Source organism: Eriocheir sinensis, chromosome 18 (assembly GCF_024679095.1).
Source record: "Eriocheir sinensis breed Jianghai 21 chromosome 18, ASM2467909v1, whole genome shotgun sequence".
Lineage (NCBI taxonomy): Eukaryota > Metazoa > Arthropoda > Malacostraca > Decapoda > Varunidae > Eriocheir > Eriocheir sinensis.
In genome coordinates, this window is record NC_066526.1 from 7306957 (window position 1) to 7322093 (window position 15137).

The following is a 15137-nucleotide window of genomic DNA, read 5'->3' on the forward strand; positions in this document are numbered from 1 at the left end:
CATCAATTCCTGCTGCCTTTCCATTTTTTAATCTTTTTATTGCCTGATTTACTTCTTCATATGTTATACTTCTTTCTTTATATACTCCTCCTCTACCTCAACTCAAAACTGCTGCTGTTACAGCTGCTGGACGTCCACCCTCAAAATTCATTAAGTTTTTGAAATATTCTCTCCATCTCTCTTTCACAGCTTCCCCGTCTTTTAACATCTTTCCATTCTCATCCAAAACTTCATTTATTTTACTTGAGGAGATATTTTCTGCATTTCTTTCGTTTTTTACTTCTTTCCAGTATGATTTCCTGTTCCCTTTATATTTTTCACTTAGTCTTTTTCCAAAGTCTTCATCAACTCTCTTCTTACTTTCTTTTATTGCTTGTTTTAATTTAATTTTGCATTCTCTATATTTCTTTTTCCTTTCCCTTTTTACTTGTTCAGCCACATTTCTTTCTTGAGTTTTCTTAAAAAGTTCCCTTTTCTCTTTTACTATCCTCCTTATCTCTTCTGTCCACCATGAATTTCCTTTTCTTTTTCCATCTCTCACCACTTTCATCCCTAACACTTTTTTTTTGTAGTTACCATTATTTCTTTAAATGTTCCAAAACCTTTTTCAATATTTGTATTATCTTTTACACTTTCCCATTTTTCACTTAAGGCCTCTGCCATTTCACGGTTATACTCATCTTTTATTTCTTTTTCCTGTAACTTTTCTATCTTCAGTATTTCCTTTTTTACTTCACCTTTCTTTTCAAACACCCACTTTTCTTTCAGCTTTAACTTTGCCAGCACTGCAAGATGGTCAGATCCATCGAACATTCCTCTTACTACCTTCGCGTCACAAATTTCTCCTCTAAGCCTTTCATCTACTGCCACATAATCAATCAATCCTTTTTGCTCATTATCTTCTCCCCTCCTCCATGTGTATCGGTGGATATTCTTGTGCTGAAAGGTGTTCGCTAGGAACATTCCCCTCTCAGCACAGACATCCACCAGGCAGTCTCCATTTTCATTCTTCCCAGGTATCCCCCATTTTCCCACCACATCCATCACACATTCATCACCCACTTTAGCATTCATATCTCCCATCATAATAAGTTTCCTTTCTTTCTCAAAACTCTTCAGACATGCATTCACTTCCTCCCAAAAAGCTTCCCTTTCTCTCAGTCCTTTTTTACTTTTCACATTTACTGGTGCATAAATACACACCCATGCATACTTTTCTAAACCTACTTTTCCTTTCACCCACACAATTCTTGATCCCTTCCAACCATAATCAGTCACACCATTCTACACTCTTTCAGACATCACAATAGCACATCCTTCCTTACTCCTGCCTCTATACTTCTCATCTATCCCTGTTCATACAACCCCCCCAGGCACACCCTCCCACGCACCCTCTCTACCATCACTCACACCAGTTTCTCGAATATGTGTTTCACTCACTCCCAACACATCCACTCTACCATTTAAAAAATTTCAATCATCACTCTCCTCTTTTCCTCACCACCTATACCATTTACATTAATAGACACCAGTCTCATACATTCCTTTCTCTTCTGCCACCCTCTGGCCATCGCTCCTGCCTCTAAAAACTCGACAAAAGTATTAGAGGCCACCAATGGGTGGCCAGTCCAATGTAGTGTTATGGAGACTTGCTCCTTGTCAAGGCTAAAAGGATTAAAACAAAGCAGCTGATGGTCACTGCCCTCCTCCCCGTTGGTTCTACCCCGCAGGGTATACTAACGGTGCGCACCACGTGAAGGTGAGGATGGGGTAGGCTACCTTCCCAGTCAGAGGGTAGCCGTATTGCTCCTTTCCCAATACCCTAAACAAGGGAGCTCTACGCATAGGCAGCAAAACGCACCTCGGATGAACCTCATTGGTTACGATACTGCCACAAACAAACTCAGTCCTTATAAATCCTAAACATGCCAATCTGCACCGATAATCTACCATACAAGCACACGAAAATACAAGCTTGTATCAAACAGCATAGTCAGATCATACTTTAATGATCTATGGCCTTTCAAGTGCATGTAATTCATCTCATTTCAGGTGCATTAGAAGACATTTGGCTCTGCAAGTGCAAATAAAGGATATTGTAATAACTTACTACATGTAAATTAGGATTAATATTCAAAATAACATGAAATAGTAAATAACAACTATTGAATGTGATACAACAAGGCTATTTCGAATATTACCCGTATTATTTACAAGCAACAGATTATCAAAATTTCTTATGTATGACACTTGCAGAGCCAGATGTCATTTCATGTATCTGGAATGAGATGAATTATAAGTATTTGAAACACTGATCTCTAATATTATAGAAATCAGTGACTTGAAAGGCCATAGATCATTTGAGTATAGTCTGAATATTCTGTTTGATACAAGCTTGCCTTTTCATGTGCTTGTATGGAAGGTTATGGATGCAAATCGGTATGGTTGCAGTTTATATAAGAGGGTTTGAGGGTTCTTTGTAAACATGAACATTCAAATAAAGAACCAAAAATAAAAAGTTGATCTTCACACAATCACAAATTAACAATATGCAGGTGCCACATCTACGTTCGTGAGTGGACAGACGGAATGAAACAGACTATGGTAGTAGTAATTGTCCCCTTAGAAAATTGGCATCAAAATAAGTCACTCCCCTTAATATGACCTTAAAAAAGTAAATTGCCAATACACTGTAAAGCTTATGTATAGGTGTTCTGAAGAGTGTGTGGCCTTACACAATACCTTCAGAATTTCAAGAGGCAGGATCAATTTATCAAGGTTCCTACAGCCTTCTATCACCAGGAACGGCTTCACCATCATTTGCATGACTTCTTGTGTATCTAACACTCCTTCCTCACTCAGCAAATGCTTCACTAGGGAAATAAACTCTTGCTCTTCTCGGTCACAGAGCCCAGAGGTTTGCCACTTCATCAGAGTGGTCACCAACAGTGTGTTGCCTGCAAAGGTAACAGATAAATAATAATCACTTTAAAAGCTTTAATAAAATACTGTACATTCACTTTATATCAAAAGACCAACAACAAAAGAATTAGAAAAGGGTAGTGAAATAAATTTACTAAATATATTCATGAAGAAATCAACCAGCAGAGGCTGACATGTTTGATTGAAAAACCTAGTGAGAATAGTAGTAGTAGTAATACCAAACCCCTTGAAAGGCAATATCCCCTAAACTTTGCCAAAAAAGAATCGTTCAAAAATTCAACTTTTACAACCGTATACCAAACATTATTTGAAGTATACTGACAGGGAACTGGAAGGTGGCAAGGAATAATGGTTGTGAGATCATGTGGAGCAACAGTAAAGAAAAACTGCATCCTCTTGTTACTTGAAGGCTGCTGTCTGACCTCAAGCCTTCTGATGTGAAACAACCCAGTGTGTGTGTGTGTGTATATATAGAATACTGTATATAGTATATTATGGTACAGGAGGCAGTTCAAGTGCAAAATGAAAATACAAAAAATGCCTACAAAACACACCTTTATATATATATATATATATATATATATACTATATATATATATATATATATATATATATATATATATATATATATATATATATATATATATATATATATATAAAAAAGGAAACAGAAGAAATATAGTCGCTGGTCATATTTAGTTTGGGATATATGTATCTTGAAATTTCACCCTCGAAAAAGTAAGTCATAAAAAGGGGGAAATAAAGGAAATTTGTTCCAGAATCTACTAAAGAGATAAAATAACTATAATTATAGGGAGTGGTGGCTGAGTGCTTAGCATGACGGCGCTGCGTCCAGGACGATGCAGGTTCGTGCCCCGTCCGGGGCAACAAGCTGTGATTTTTCAGTCACCGCCGAGAGGCCAAAGACTACCCACATGCTGTCCAGAAGACCACCTATCAACCTAGACTTTAGATTCTCTCTCTAAAAGAGAGGGTCATTGATGAGCTCTGGGGAGCAGCATGAGGCAAGCAAGAGTGCCGAGTGGCCTAAGACTACCCACATGCTGTCCAGAAGACCACCCATCAACCTGGACTCTAAAAGAAACTGTCCAGTGAATCAAGAATGATTTCCGAGGGGCAGCATGAGCCGAGCATAACTGGCGCCAGTATAAAAAATTGCCTGGCCCCTGAAGATAGCCTAACTGAAGATAGGCGGGGATGTAAAAAATAAATAAATAAAAAAAATAAGTGAACTGAAACCACCCCGCGTTTTGCCTGTGCCACAATGGGTTGGGGCTGACCAACAGGCCCCACCAAGACAGCCTACCAGTGCCATAGAAAAAAAAAAAAAAAAATAAATAAAAAAAAAAAAAAAGGTGAAAACTTTTGCATAAGGAAGTCAGACAGAACAAGGATGAGCTTGAGTAAAAATCTTCATGCAGTGAGGCCGTGGGAAGGGTGAGGGCATGCAGTTGATAAGTTCAGAAGAGCAGCCAGCAAGAGCATGGTGATAAATAATAGCGAAGGAAGCAACACTGTGGCAGACTTTAACCTCATTGACCCGTGGTTATGCTTATAGGTGTAGTATGGGATGCCCCCGCAGAGGAGATCTGAATATTGAAACTAATAAAGCTTTCATATTTCTATAAAGATCTCATTCATGAATATTGTATTGTATATCATTTGAAAACTGATCTGTGATAAAATTCAGTCAAGGCAGGTAATCCCTTTGATAATAAGCCAATAACGTGATAAGTCATTTGACTTTAGGATTCATTTCCTTGTTCAAGGCTCCACAACTCCCCGAGACACACAGGTATCCCTGTGCGTGTGTGGTCAAGGTAGCGGAAAAAAAGGTCGGGTGTGGGACAGATTCATAAATAAAAAACAGGTAGGAGAACTACACTTCATCAGGGTAAAGGGAAGCATGCGTTTATCCCCAAACAGTCCGCTGCTGCCAGACCCATGAGAGAGAGAGAGAGAGAGAGAGAGAGAGAGAGAGAGAGAGAGAGAGAGAGAGAGAGAGAGAGAGAGAGAGAGAGAGAGAGAGAGAGAGAGAGAGAGAGAGAGAGAGAGAGAGAGAGAGAGAGAGAGAGAGAGAGAGAGAGAGAGAGAGAGAGAGAGAGAGAGAGAGAGAGAGAGAGGAGAGAGAGAGAGAGAGAGAGAGAGAGAGAGAGAGAGAGAGAGAGAGAGAGAGAGAGAGAGAGAGAGAGAGAGAAGAACATTGGAACATAAGAACGCAGGAGTCTACAAGAGGCCGGTAGGCCTGTACGAGGCAGCTCCTTTGACCCTAAGCTCCCGTGTATCTAACCCCACCTAATATCGCTGTCCATGAATTTATCTAGTCTATTTTTGAATGTGACAATTGTATTGGCACTCACCACATGACTGCTAAGCCTATTCCACTCATCCACCACCCTGTTAGTAAACCAATTTTTGCCTATGTCCCTGTTGAATCTGAATTTATCCAGTTTAAACCCATTACTTCGTGTCCTGCCCGGTTCTCTTACCAACAAAACCTTATGAATGTCTCCCTTATTAAAGCCCTTCATCCATTTATAAACCTTGATCGTGTCTCCACGCACCCTTCGCCTTTCTAGAGAATGCAAGTTTAACTGTTTGAGTCTTTCCTCGTATGGCAAGTTTCTCAACCCCTGAATCATCTTAGTCATCCTCCTCTGCACCGATTCTAACATTTTGATATCCATTCTATAGTAAGGTGGCCAGAACTGAACCGCATAGTCAAGATGAGGTCTAACTAATGCTAAATATAGTTTGAGGAAGACTTCGGGGCTTCTGTTGCTTACGCTCCTTGAAATAAATCCTGGTACCCTATTAGCTCAATTTCTAGCTTGAATGCATTGTGCCCTTGGACGGAGATCAGAACTCACTAAGACCCCTAAATCCCTCTCACACCCAGACCTGCTTATGAGTGTCATTTAAGCAATAGTTATGTGAGGGGTTGTTCCTACCTACACTCAGAATATTGCACTTCCCTACACTGAACTCCATCTGCCATTTATCCGCCCAGTCATACAATCTGTTGAGTTCACCTTGGAGAATACTAGCGTCCCGATCCGACTCAATTACTCTACCGATCTTGGTATCATCTGCAAATTTACTAACATCACTACTAATTCCTGTATCCAAGTCATTGATATAAATAATAAACAAAAGTGGACCTAATACCGAACCTTGTGGGACCCCACTCGTAACACATCCCCAGTCAGATCTTTTACCATTGATTTGCACTCTTTGCTTCCTATTGCTAAGCCACGCCTTGACCCTGTTCAAAACTTTACCCTCTACTCCGTGAGCCTGTAATTTAAGCAACAGTCGTTGGTGAGGAACTTTGTCAAATGCTTTACTAAAATCAAGATAGATTACATCATAATTTTCATCTCTGTCAACTGCCTCAAATACTTTACTGTAGAAGGACAAGAGATTGGTGAGGCATGACCTACCTTTTGTGAACCCATGCTGCGAGTCGTGAATTAAGCTATGTTTCTCTAAATGCTCCCGAATGTTCCTGGCTATTATGGACTCCAGCATCTTGCCTATAACCGATGTTAAGCTAATTGGGCGATAGTTTGAAGCAACTGACCTGTCCCCCTTTTTAAAAATCGGCATCACATTAGCTACTTTCCATAGGCTCGGCACATAGCCAGTATTTACCGACATCTTAAAGATGTCGGTTAGTGGGTCACTGAGTACATCACCTAATTCCTTTAATACCCTCGGAAATATCCCGTCAGGACCAGGCGACTTGTTCTTCTTGAGCTTATCTATCTCATCCTGAACTACTTGCCTGGTAATGATTATATCCCTCAATTTGTCGCCATCCCCGCCCTCTAACTAGCTAACCTGCTAACTAGTGTGTTAGCAAATGTCAGGGGACTCCAAATAAACATAGGAGACGTCACCCACAGCCACATGCTCCCACGTAACCCTGACAATATCGCCACTGTAGAAACATTTCTCAATGCTAGTTCCAGAAAATTACGGCCAAATACAAGAGTACGTACACCAGATGGTACCAGCGAGACAGGACCCGCGGAACCTTTGGTAGTGTTGCCGTATGCTTCCGCAGGATGCTCCAGTTCAAAGCTGTTGATGTCATCATGCCAGATCACCTGGAGCTGATGTTCTTCATGCTGTGGATGCGTGGAAGCGATGCCATCTTGCTGTGTGTGTGCTACCAACCTCAGTGGCAAGGTAGGGAGCAACTTCTCTTCCTACATGCCAACCTAGATGCGCTCATACAACAATACTCCTGTAAACGAGTACAGTCATACCTCGGTTTATGAATTTAATTCGTTCCGGAATTTTGCTCGCACGCCAAAACACTCATAAACCAAAACAAATTTCCCCATTGAAATTAATGTAAATCTCATTAATGCATCCCATATCTCAAAAAAATATTTATATAAAAATCATTTTACATGTTATTTTATCCAGAATTAAAGTAATTTTACTATCTAATAGCAATAATAAATAATATAAGACACAAATCAATGTGTTACGGTTGTTACGGAGACTTCCGCAACTGCTAATTACGCTCAAGGTGTAGTCTCCACACCAGGGTTTAGAAGCTGCAGTTTCCCTATTTCCGAGGCACCGGAACTACATTAGACCACCAACGTGAAGCTCACCCGACATATCGTCTGAGATGGAGGGTGAACGGGAGTCAGTCACGTCCAGGAGGGAATACAAGCCGCCGAGGCTCACACCCCGTTCCTGTTGCAAGTATAGTATCCGCCGTTCCTGTTTTCTTCTTTGCAGCACCATCCCTTTTAAACACCTTTCTCAGGGACATGGTTAAAGTACAAAGAACGCACACTGTAGTGCTGAAAACACTAAGATCGCACACCAAAGCACAAATGCAATCAGACATGAGTGCACAGATATTATCTCTATGAGTTTACAATGCAGACTGAGACGAGGGTTGCCAACATGCCACCCTTTCCCTAAAATACGGCAAGCCATTTGTTCCGTATTTGGCTGTCTGAATGGTTAAGCAGATAAAATTCAGCATTTTAAAACTGCAGTGAGTGCATTTTTTGGTGAACCACAAAACCAGCCCATAAAATTATGTTTGTCAAGTGTCGTCCTGAAATATGTGTAAAATATGCGTCGTAGCATCCCTTCCCCCTTCCTCCTGCCTTCACCAGCAGTGGCTGTCAGTCATGGCAGGCCAGAGAAATTCTAGGGTTGCCACCCGTTCCATAAAATATGGATTCGTTCTGCATTAGAGAATGGGAGATGTTGCTCCGATGGCCTCCATATAGACCGTGTCCCCACCCTTGAGGTGGAAAAAAAAAAAAAAAAAAAAAAAAACTTGTACGTACAAACAGGATGTTCGTATACCAAGTCACCGCTCATAAACCAAGGAATGTTTTGTGATTTTTTTTGCTCGTAAATGAAAACACTCGTTAACTAAGGCATTCATAAACCGAGGTTTGACTAATTATTATTGGCGACGTGAACCAACATCTTGTCGCCAGAACGTTCGATGCGCTGCTGTCTGACTACGGGCTTACAAACCACATAGAGTTTCCCACACACACGTTAGAATCCTCCCTTGACCCCGCCCTAACTGATCTTCCCACGAGTGTCGTCACCTGCCGTCCAACAGGCTCACTCGGCTCCTCGGACCACTTCGCCGTCCTCACGACTGTCAAGTTAGCAGTCGATCGGGACGCGCGGGTCAGCCACACCAACTGGCTCTGGCGACAGGCAGACTGGGATGGGCTCAAGACAGAGCTAGCCACCATTGACTGGACAGGCCTGCTCAGGGGAAGCATTGACAAACAAGTCAAAATTTTCAACGACCTCCTGTTATCCTGCCAGAGGAAATTTGTTTGTTGCCAGTCCTACAAATCCAAGCCAAGAGATCAGCCTTGTTTTGGCTTTCACTGCAGAAATGCAGCTGAAGAGAAGAGTATGGCCTGGCAACGGTACAAATTACACCCTTCACAATGCACACAAGGCAGCTTGTAAAAGTATAAAGCGGGTACAAAAGGAGGCAATCCGTCGATGGAAGAGCACTCTAAAAGACAAGCTGTCCGGCCAGAATGTTGGCAGTAAGGAGTGGTGGAGCAGCGTTAAGCAGCAGCAGGGCTTTGTCTCCGACGACACCATCCCGCCACTCACGGCATTGGACAGAGGACTCGCGATGTGGAACAGTGACAAGGCTCAGCTGTTAGCTGCTCACTTCTCCAGCAAAATGCAGGTGCCTGACCCACACCACACTCCACCAAGGATCCCAGCCAGGATGAGGGCAACTCTTGAATTACTCCCAATACAACAGGCAAAGGTGGAGAAGCAGCTCCTCCGGGTGGATACTAAGAAGGCCCTCGGGCCTGACAACATCAGTCTCCACATGTTGAGGTGTGCAGCAGAGCTATCTGCACCACTCACTCTGTTGTGTAGGAGGTGCCTCTCCTCAAGGGTCTTACCCATCCACAAGAAGAACAGCAGGGCTGATCCCACCAACTACCAGCCAATTTCCCTTCTGTCTGTGGTGGGCAAATTATTTGTCCATCATTGCCTCGAAGATTACTTCCTTCCTGAAGCCCACCACCTTCTGAGCCCAAAACAGTTTGGGTTTAGGGAAGGGAGATCTGCTGCTGACCTCCTGCTCCTGCAGTCATCTGCGTGGAACAAGGTGCTGGATGGTGGTAGTGACGTATACGTCATCGCCCTGGACATCGCCGGAGCCTTTGACAGGGTGAGGCACCGGGGCATTGTGACCAAGCTCAGGAGCCTGAGGGTGTGTGGCAGCCTACTGCAGCTGCTGCAGAGCTACTTCTGTGAGAGAACCTCCAGCACAGTAGAGAGTGGTCACACCTCCAACCAACACCCTGTTGGGGCTGGTGTGCCTCAGGGTAGTGTCCTCAGTCCTGTGCTGTGGAATGTCTACTTCAATGACATCCTGCAGCTCATCCCTGAGGCACACGCCTATGCAGACGACTACACCCTAACCTTCATCTACAACAGGACCGACAGCCAGGCGACCAGTAACAGGATCAACTGGGTGCTAGAAACCATTGTCTCCTGGGGAAGGCGCTGGCAGGTCACCCTCATCCTGGATAAAACGCAGCTCCTCCACATATCCAGGAGACGAGAGTCAGCCAACACGCCTCACCCACAGCCTGCCATCTTCCTTGAGGGCAAAAGACTGACTCCCCAAGACTCCATCAACATCCTGGGTGTGGAGTTCGACGCGGGCCTCACCTTCACCAACTGTACAAGGAAGGTCGCCAGGGACGCAGCATACAAGTTGGGGTGCATCAGGCGTGTAAGGGACGTGCTGGATGCCAGAGGGGGGTCAACGCTATACAAAGCCCAGGTCCGCTCAGTCATGGAGTATGCACCCCTCACATAGTCCTCCTGCCCTCCATCATACCTGACCAACCTGGACAGGGTTCAGGCTAGAGCTGAAAGGATGGTGCGGAACAGGACCCAGGACCTTGAACCGGACACCTTCCAGCCACTGCAGCACAAATGGGATGTGGCGGGCCTTTGCGTTATGCACAAGGCCCCCAAAATGCACAGCCCACATCTCTCCACACTGCGTCTCCCCGGACCAGCGCCTTCAACGCGTGCAACACTTAGTACTGAGCACCAGTACACGGTGACTGTACCGTTCGTTGAACTGAGCATTGTCTACACTCTTTTCTGCCACGGTACAGTCGCCTATGGAACCAGCTGGTGCTCAACACAGACCTACACTAGTCCACCTCACTCCATATACTTTCAAGTGTAGAATAAATGAGTGGCTCTCCCGACAGCAGTAACAAGCCATAAGAAATATGTACAGTGCCATAGATAGCCATAGTTGCTGTGACTAGGGCTTCGGCATTATAGTGTTGAGGTGTTTGAATAAATAAGAGAGAGAGAGAGAGAGAGAGAGAGAGAGAGAGAGAGAGAGAGAGAGAGAGAGAGAGAGAGAGAGAGAGAGAGAGAGAGAGAGAGAGAGAGAGAGAGAGAGAGAGAGAGAGAGAGAGAGATTTTTTTTCTCATATCTGCACCTTCTAGCAGGACATATAGATACATAATCCAGATGGCACACTGGAGCTGGAAATAAGCCATTATAGGTAACCGGATTGAAGAGGTTAAGAAAACGAAGACAGATGATGAGAAAGGCGTTCCAAGACTCACCTGAGGACAGCACAGCATGACACACCTGTGGAATGTCTGCCAGTGCCTTCACCATGACTGGCACCAGACCTGTCATGGTAACCGCCTGCTGCACCGCCTCCTCCACCACACTTCGTCCAGACTGCAGGCACAGCCAAACGTGTCTTCCTGAAGGCTGGGTGACACGATGACATACTAAGTGGCTCAAACATTATAAAAATCTACCATAAACAGAAAGATTAAAACATTTCACTTAATATAATTTGAAGGAATAAAGTGTGTAGTGACCAGAGTGAGATCTTAACATTAACATAAACCCATGATATAGACTTCTCTTGTAATATAGTACTAATCATGAGTATTTTGAATATATATTAATGGATACAAGATGGATAGATTTTCAATATACGTATACTCATGCTATATAGCTGCTGCAGACAAATACAATACCTGAGCAGAACTCTCATCAGCCAGCTGGTTAAGCACAGCTGTCAACTGGTTTCTAAATGAAGGTGTTTTCAGAGTTTCGCTCAGTCCGGCTGACAAGCTGCACTCAATGACGGGATTGAGGTGCTCTGGACTGAGGTCTGTAGCCAAGTCCAAGACAACCTGTGAACATGCATGACTTTAGACTTCTAGTTTTACAGTGTAAGGGGCAGGACAAGGGAAAAATAACAAAAATGCATGCAGCACACTGCTGCTGCCACAAAAAGAAGACAGGAAGTGTTGAAAGAATTATCAACTTTGGTGAACAAGGTGTCTTGATATCTCTCTCTTGAAACAGTTTAAGAAAGGAGGAAATACAGAAAGGAATCTGAAAGCCATTCTTCTCTAGAGGATGAAGTTTACTAAAACAAGCTTTACAAATGAATTTTAAAGTTAATGTGGCAGCAGTGGGCAAGCTTCCAGTAAGTGCAAGACAACCAACAGACACCTGTCTGTTTCTATACTGTTCATATACTCTCAGGTGCATTAAAATGAAAGCCATTCTCCTCTCTAGAATGAAACATACTTGACAAAATTTATGACTGAAATAGAAGTTACCAATTAAGTCCATTTGTCTGTACACTACAGGTTCAGAAGTCCCTGTGCAGAGTACAATTTCATGAAAGGACAAAATTATAAGCTGAGAAATACCAGTCTGAATTCTGGCATGCAGGAAATTAGTGAAAAATAAATAAATTAATTAATTATTACCTAATAGACTAAATTCTGAATAGGCTTGCTTCTATTTGAGCTAAGAAACCATTCGTGCAATATGAAAACAGTGGTTAAACTTACATTTTTTAACTCAGTATTGAAGGCCTTGTCTGCTTTTACCCACTCAATGCAGCGTTCCAAGAGCTGAAGTTTTATTTGGGTGTTGAGTGCAGCTGTGTGCTCCCTCAGGCAGCTGCAGGCATCATCACTGGTGAAGACTCCATCATTCTGAACCAAAATACCCAACAGCTTCTCTTGTCTATCATCCTTAAGATTTATTTCCTCTAGAAGTTGTTCAAGACTTAAATCTTGGTCTGGGTCATGGTCAGGATCTGCTGCCACTTGATGAAAGAATTGAAGCAGCTCTTGGCATGCACTAGTGTCCAGCTCCTCCTTCAACTGTGGATGGGCCTCAAGGACCTTCAGCACATCAGAGGCCACGTTGCAGATCACCAGCTGGATGCTCTTGCTCCGTCCTTTTCCAAACTGATTTGAATTTGCATGGACTTCAATTGTTTGTGGCAGCATTTGTTCGCTCCATTCCATCCACATATGGACAACCACATCCTTGTTGTTCTTCTGACACAACATGAAAATTGACTTTATGGTTTCCCTTATGTCCAAGATGGAAGTTTCTTTGTTGCTCATGTCTTTTTCCCACAACTCAGTCCACATTTTGACACATGAAAATGTTCTTGGTGTCCACATACTACCAACATGAGCACTCAACAGCAAATATAGACACTCAAACATGTACATGCATAAGTATCCACTAAACTTTATCATTGCTGGGGTGTCATCAGAAACATGTTTCAGTGAAAGAAATTTTACTAATAACTCAAGGCACTCCTTGTAACTCATTGAGCTTTGATGACTTGTGTGGCAGTGTTGACTTGTGAACAAAATTGCCTTCAGCAACTCTACAGTGATGGCCAGAGTCACAGGGGTAACTTCATTAGTCTTGTGAAAATACTCTCTGCTTAGTGTTTGAACTACGTGTGCTGGGAGCCATGACAGCAGGGGAGACAAGAGAAAGATCTTTTGTGTACGAACCACTGTGAAGAAAATGGAGTCTGAAAATACTGGTAAGGATGAAGTGAGTGACTGAAACTCTGCACAGTTTTTAACATTTGGAAGCTCACGAATGTCAGGCAAACACAACAATAGGAGCACTGCTGCCTTCACTTGAAAGTCTTGTAATTCTTCTGCCAAATGACTTGCTGACACACTGAGAGCTTTCTTCTCTCTCTTGATTCGCAAGAAGCAACTGCTAATGTTCTTGAGGAGTTTTTCTTTGTTCACTTCACCAGAATCTGCAACAGAAGATCACTCTGTCAAAAGGCAACACAATATAGTCATACCAACTACAGTCATCCCTCAATTTCCAGAGTAGCCTAAAAAGTAAGAAGGGTGGCTGTTCCAATCCCTCAAACTACCGTCCTATGGCTTTACTTTCTTGTCGATCAAAAGCTTTTGAATCAATCCTTAACCATCAGTTTCTTAAGCATCTATCCACTTCTGGCCTTCTTTCTGATCGCCAGTATATGTTCCATGAGGGGCGTTCTACTGATCTTCTTGCTTTCCTAACTCACTCTTGGTCATCCTCTCTAAGCCGTTACGGTGAAACTTTTGCTGTTGCGTTAGACATATCAAAACCCTTTGACAGGGTCTGGCACAACTCTGCTTTCCAAACTATCCTCCTACAGTTTCTATCCTTCTCTCTGTACCTTTATCTCCAGTTTCCTCTCTGACTGATCTATCACTGCTGTATTGGATGGTCACTGTTCTTCTCCTAAACCTATCGACAGTGCTGTCCCTCAGGGTTCTGTCCAATCTCCCACTCTCTTTCTGTTGTTCATTGATGATCTTCTTTCCAAAACGAACTATCTTATCCATTCTTATGCCGATGACTCAACTTCTTTTGATAGAAGGCCAACTCAACAGGAACTAGACGATTCCAGGCAGGAGGCTGTAGAACGCTTAACCTCAGACCTTACTGTCATTTTCGATTGGGGCAAGAACAACCTTGTGTCCTTCAACGCCTCAAAAACTCAATTTCTTCATCTATCAACTTGACACAATCTTTCAAACACCTATCCCCTATTCTTCGACAACACTCAGCTGTCACCTTCTCCTACATTAAACATCCTCGGTCCATCCTTAACCCTTTAGCACACCGTAAGTTTCCAATAAGTTTCTGTTCTACTCATCATACATTTCTCAGGCCTGACCGGCCTTTTTTTGCCGCCGCGATACTCTACATTCCCGGACGTATTTTACCCTCACAGATATATCGTACCCAAATTTGGGTAGGCAGTGGCTGAAGTGATAGCGTACTGGACCCACATTCGCCGCGTGATGGACGACGCAGGTTCGAATCCTCACGCTACCACTCGGATTTTTCAGTCACCGCCGAGTGGCTTAAAACTACCCACATGCTGTCCTGAAGACCACCCATCAACCCGGACTCTAGAGGAAGCCGTCCAAGCGAATCAAGAACGAGTTCCGGAGGGCAGCATGAGCCAGTGCAAGATGGCGCCACTATAAACACTCGCCTGCGCCAGAACGGGCTGGGCCGACCATCAGGCCCCACCTGGAAGAAGCCTTGGGCCGGCGCAATAGGCAACAACGTAAAAAAAAAAAAAAAAAAAAAAAAAAAAAAAACTGGTATCAATGGCTTCATAAAGACTTGTACTAAAATATGCGCAAATAAAAATAGAGGAAAATATATTTATAAACAATACAAACTTGTTTCAAGTCTCCGTATAGAGTATTGTAGACAATAAATCCTATGTACCAACTCTCCCACTCGCTAGCTCGAAATTTTGTGGGCCAACTTTTTTAGACGAATA

General features: G+C 43.2%; 1 protein-coding gene across 1 annotated transcript in view; it reads right to left on the reverse strand.

Annotated features, from left to right (window-relative positions):
• LOC127000267 (uncharacterized) overlaps positions 1 to 15137 on the reverse strand; it is a 37312-nt gene that overhangs the window by 12732 nt on the left and 9443 nt on the right. Inside the window, exons 3-6 of the mRNA XM_050863720.1 lie at positions 12367 to 13598; positions 11536 to 11694; positions 11107 to 11260; positions 2743 to 2957 (exon numbers count right to left, since the gene is read on the reverse strand). Coding sequence (XP_050719677.1) covers positions 2743 to 2957; positions 11107 to 11260; positions 11536 to 11694; positions 12367 to 13598 — 1760 coding nt within the window. The remainder of the gene's footprint in view (positions 1 to 2742; positions 2958 to 11106; positions 11261 to 11535; positions 11695 to 12366; positions 13599 to 15137) is intronic.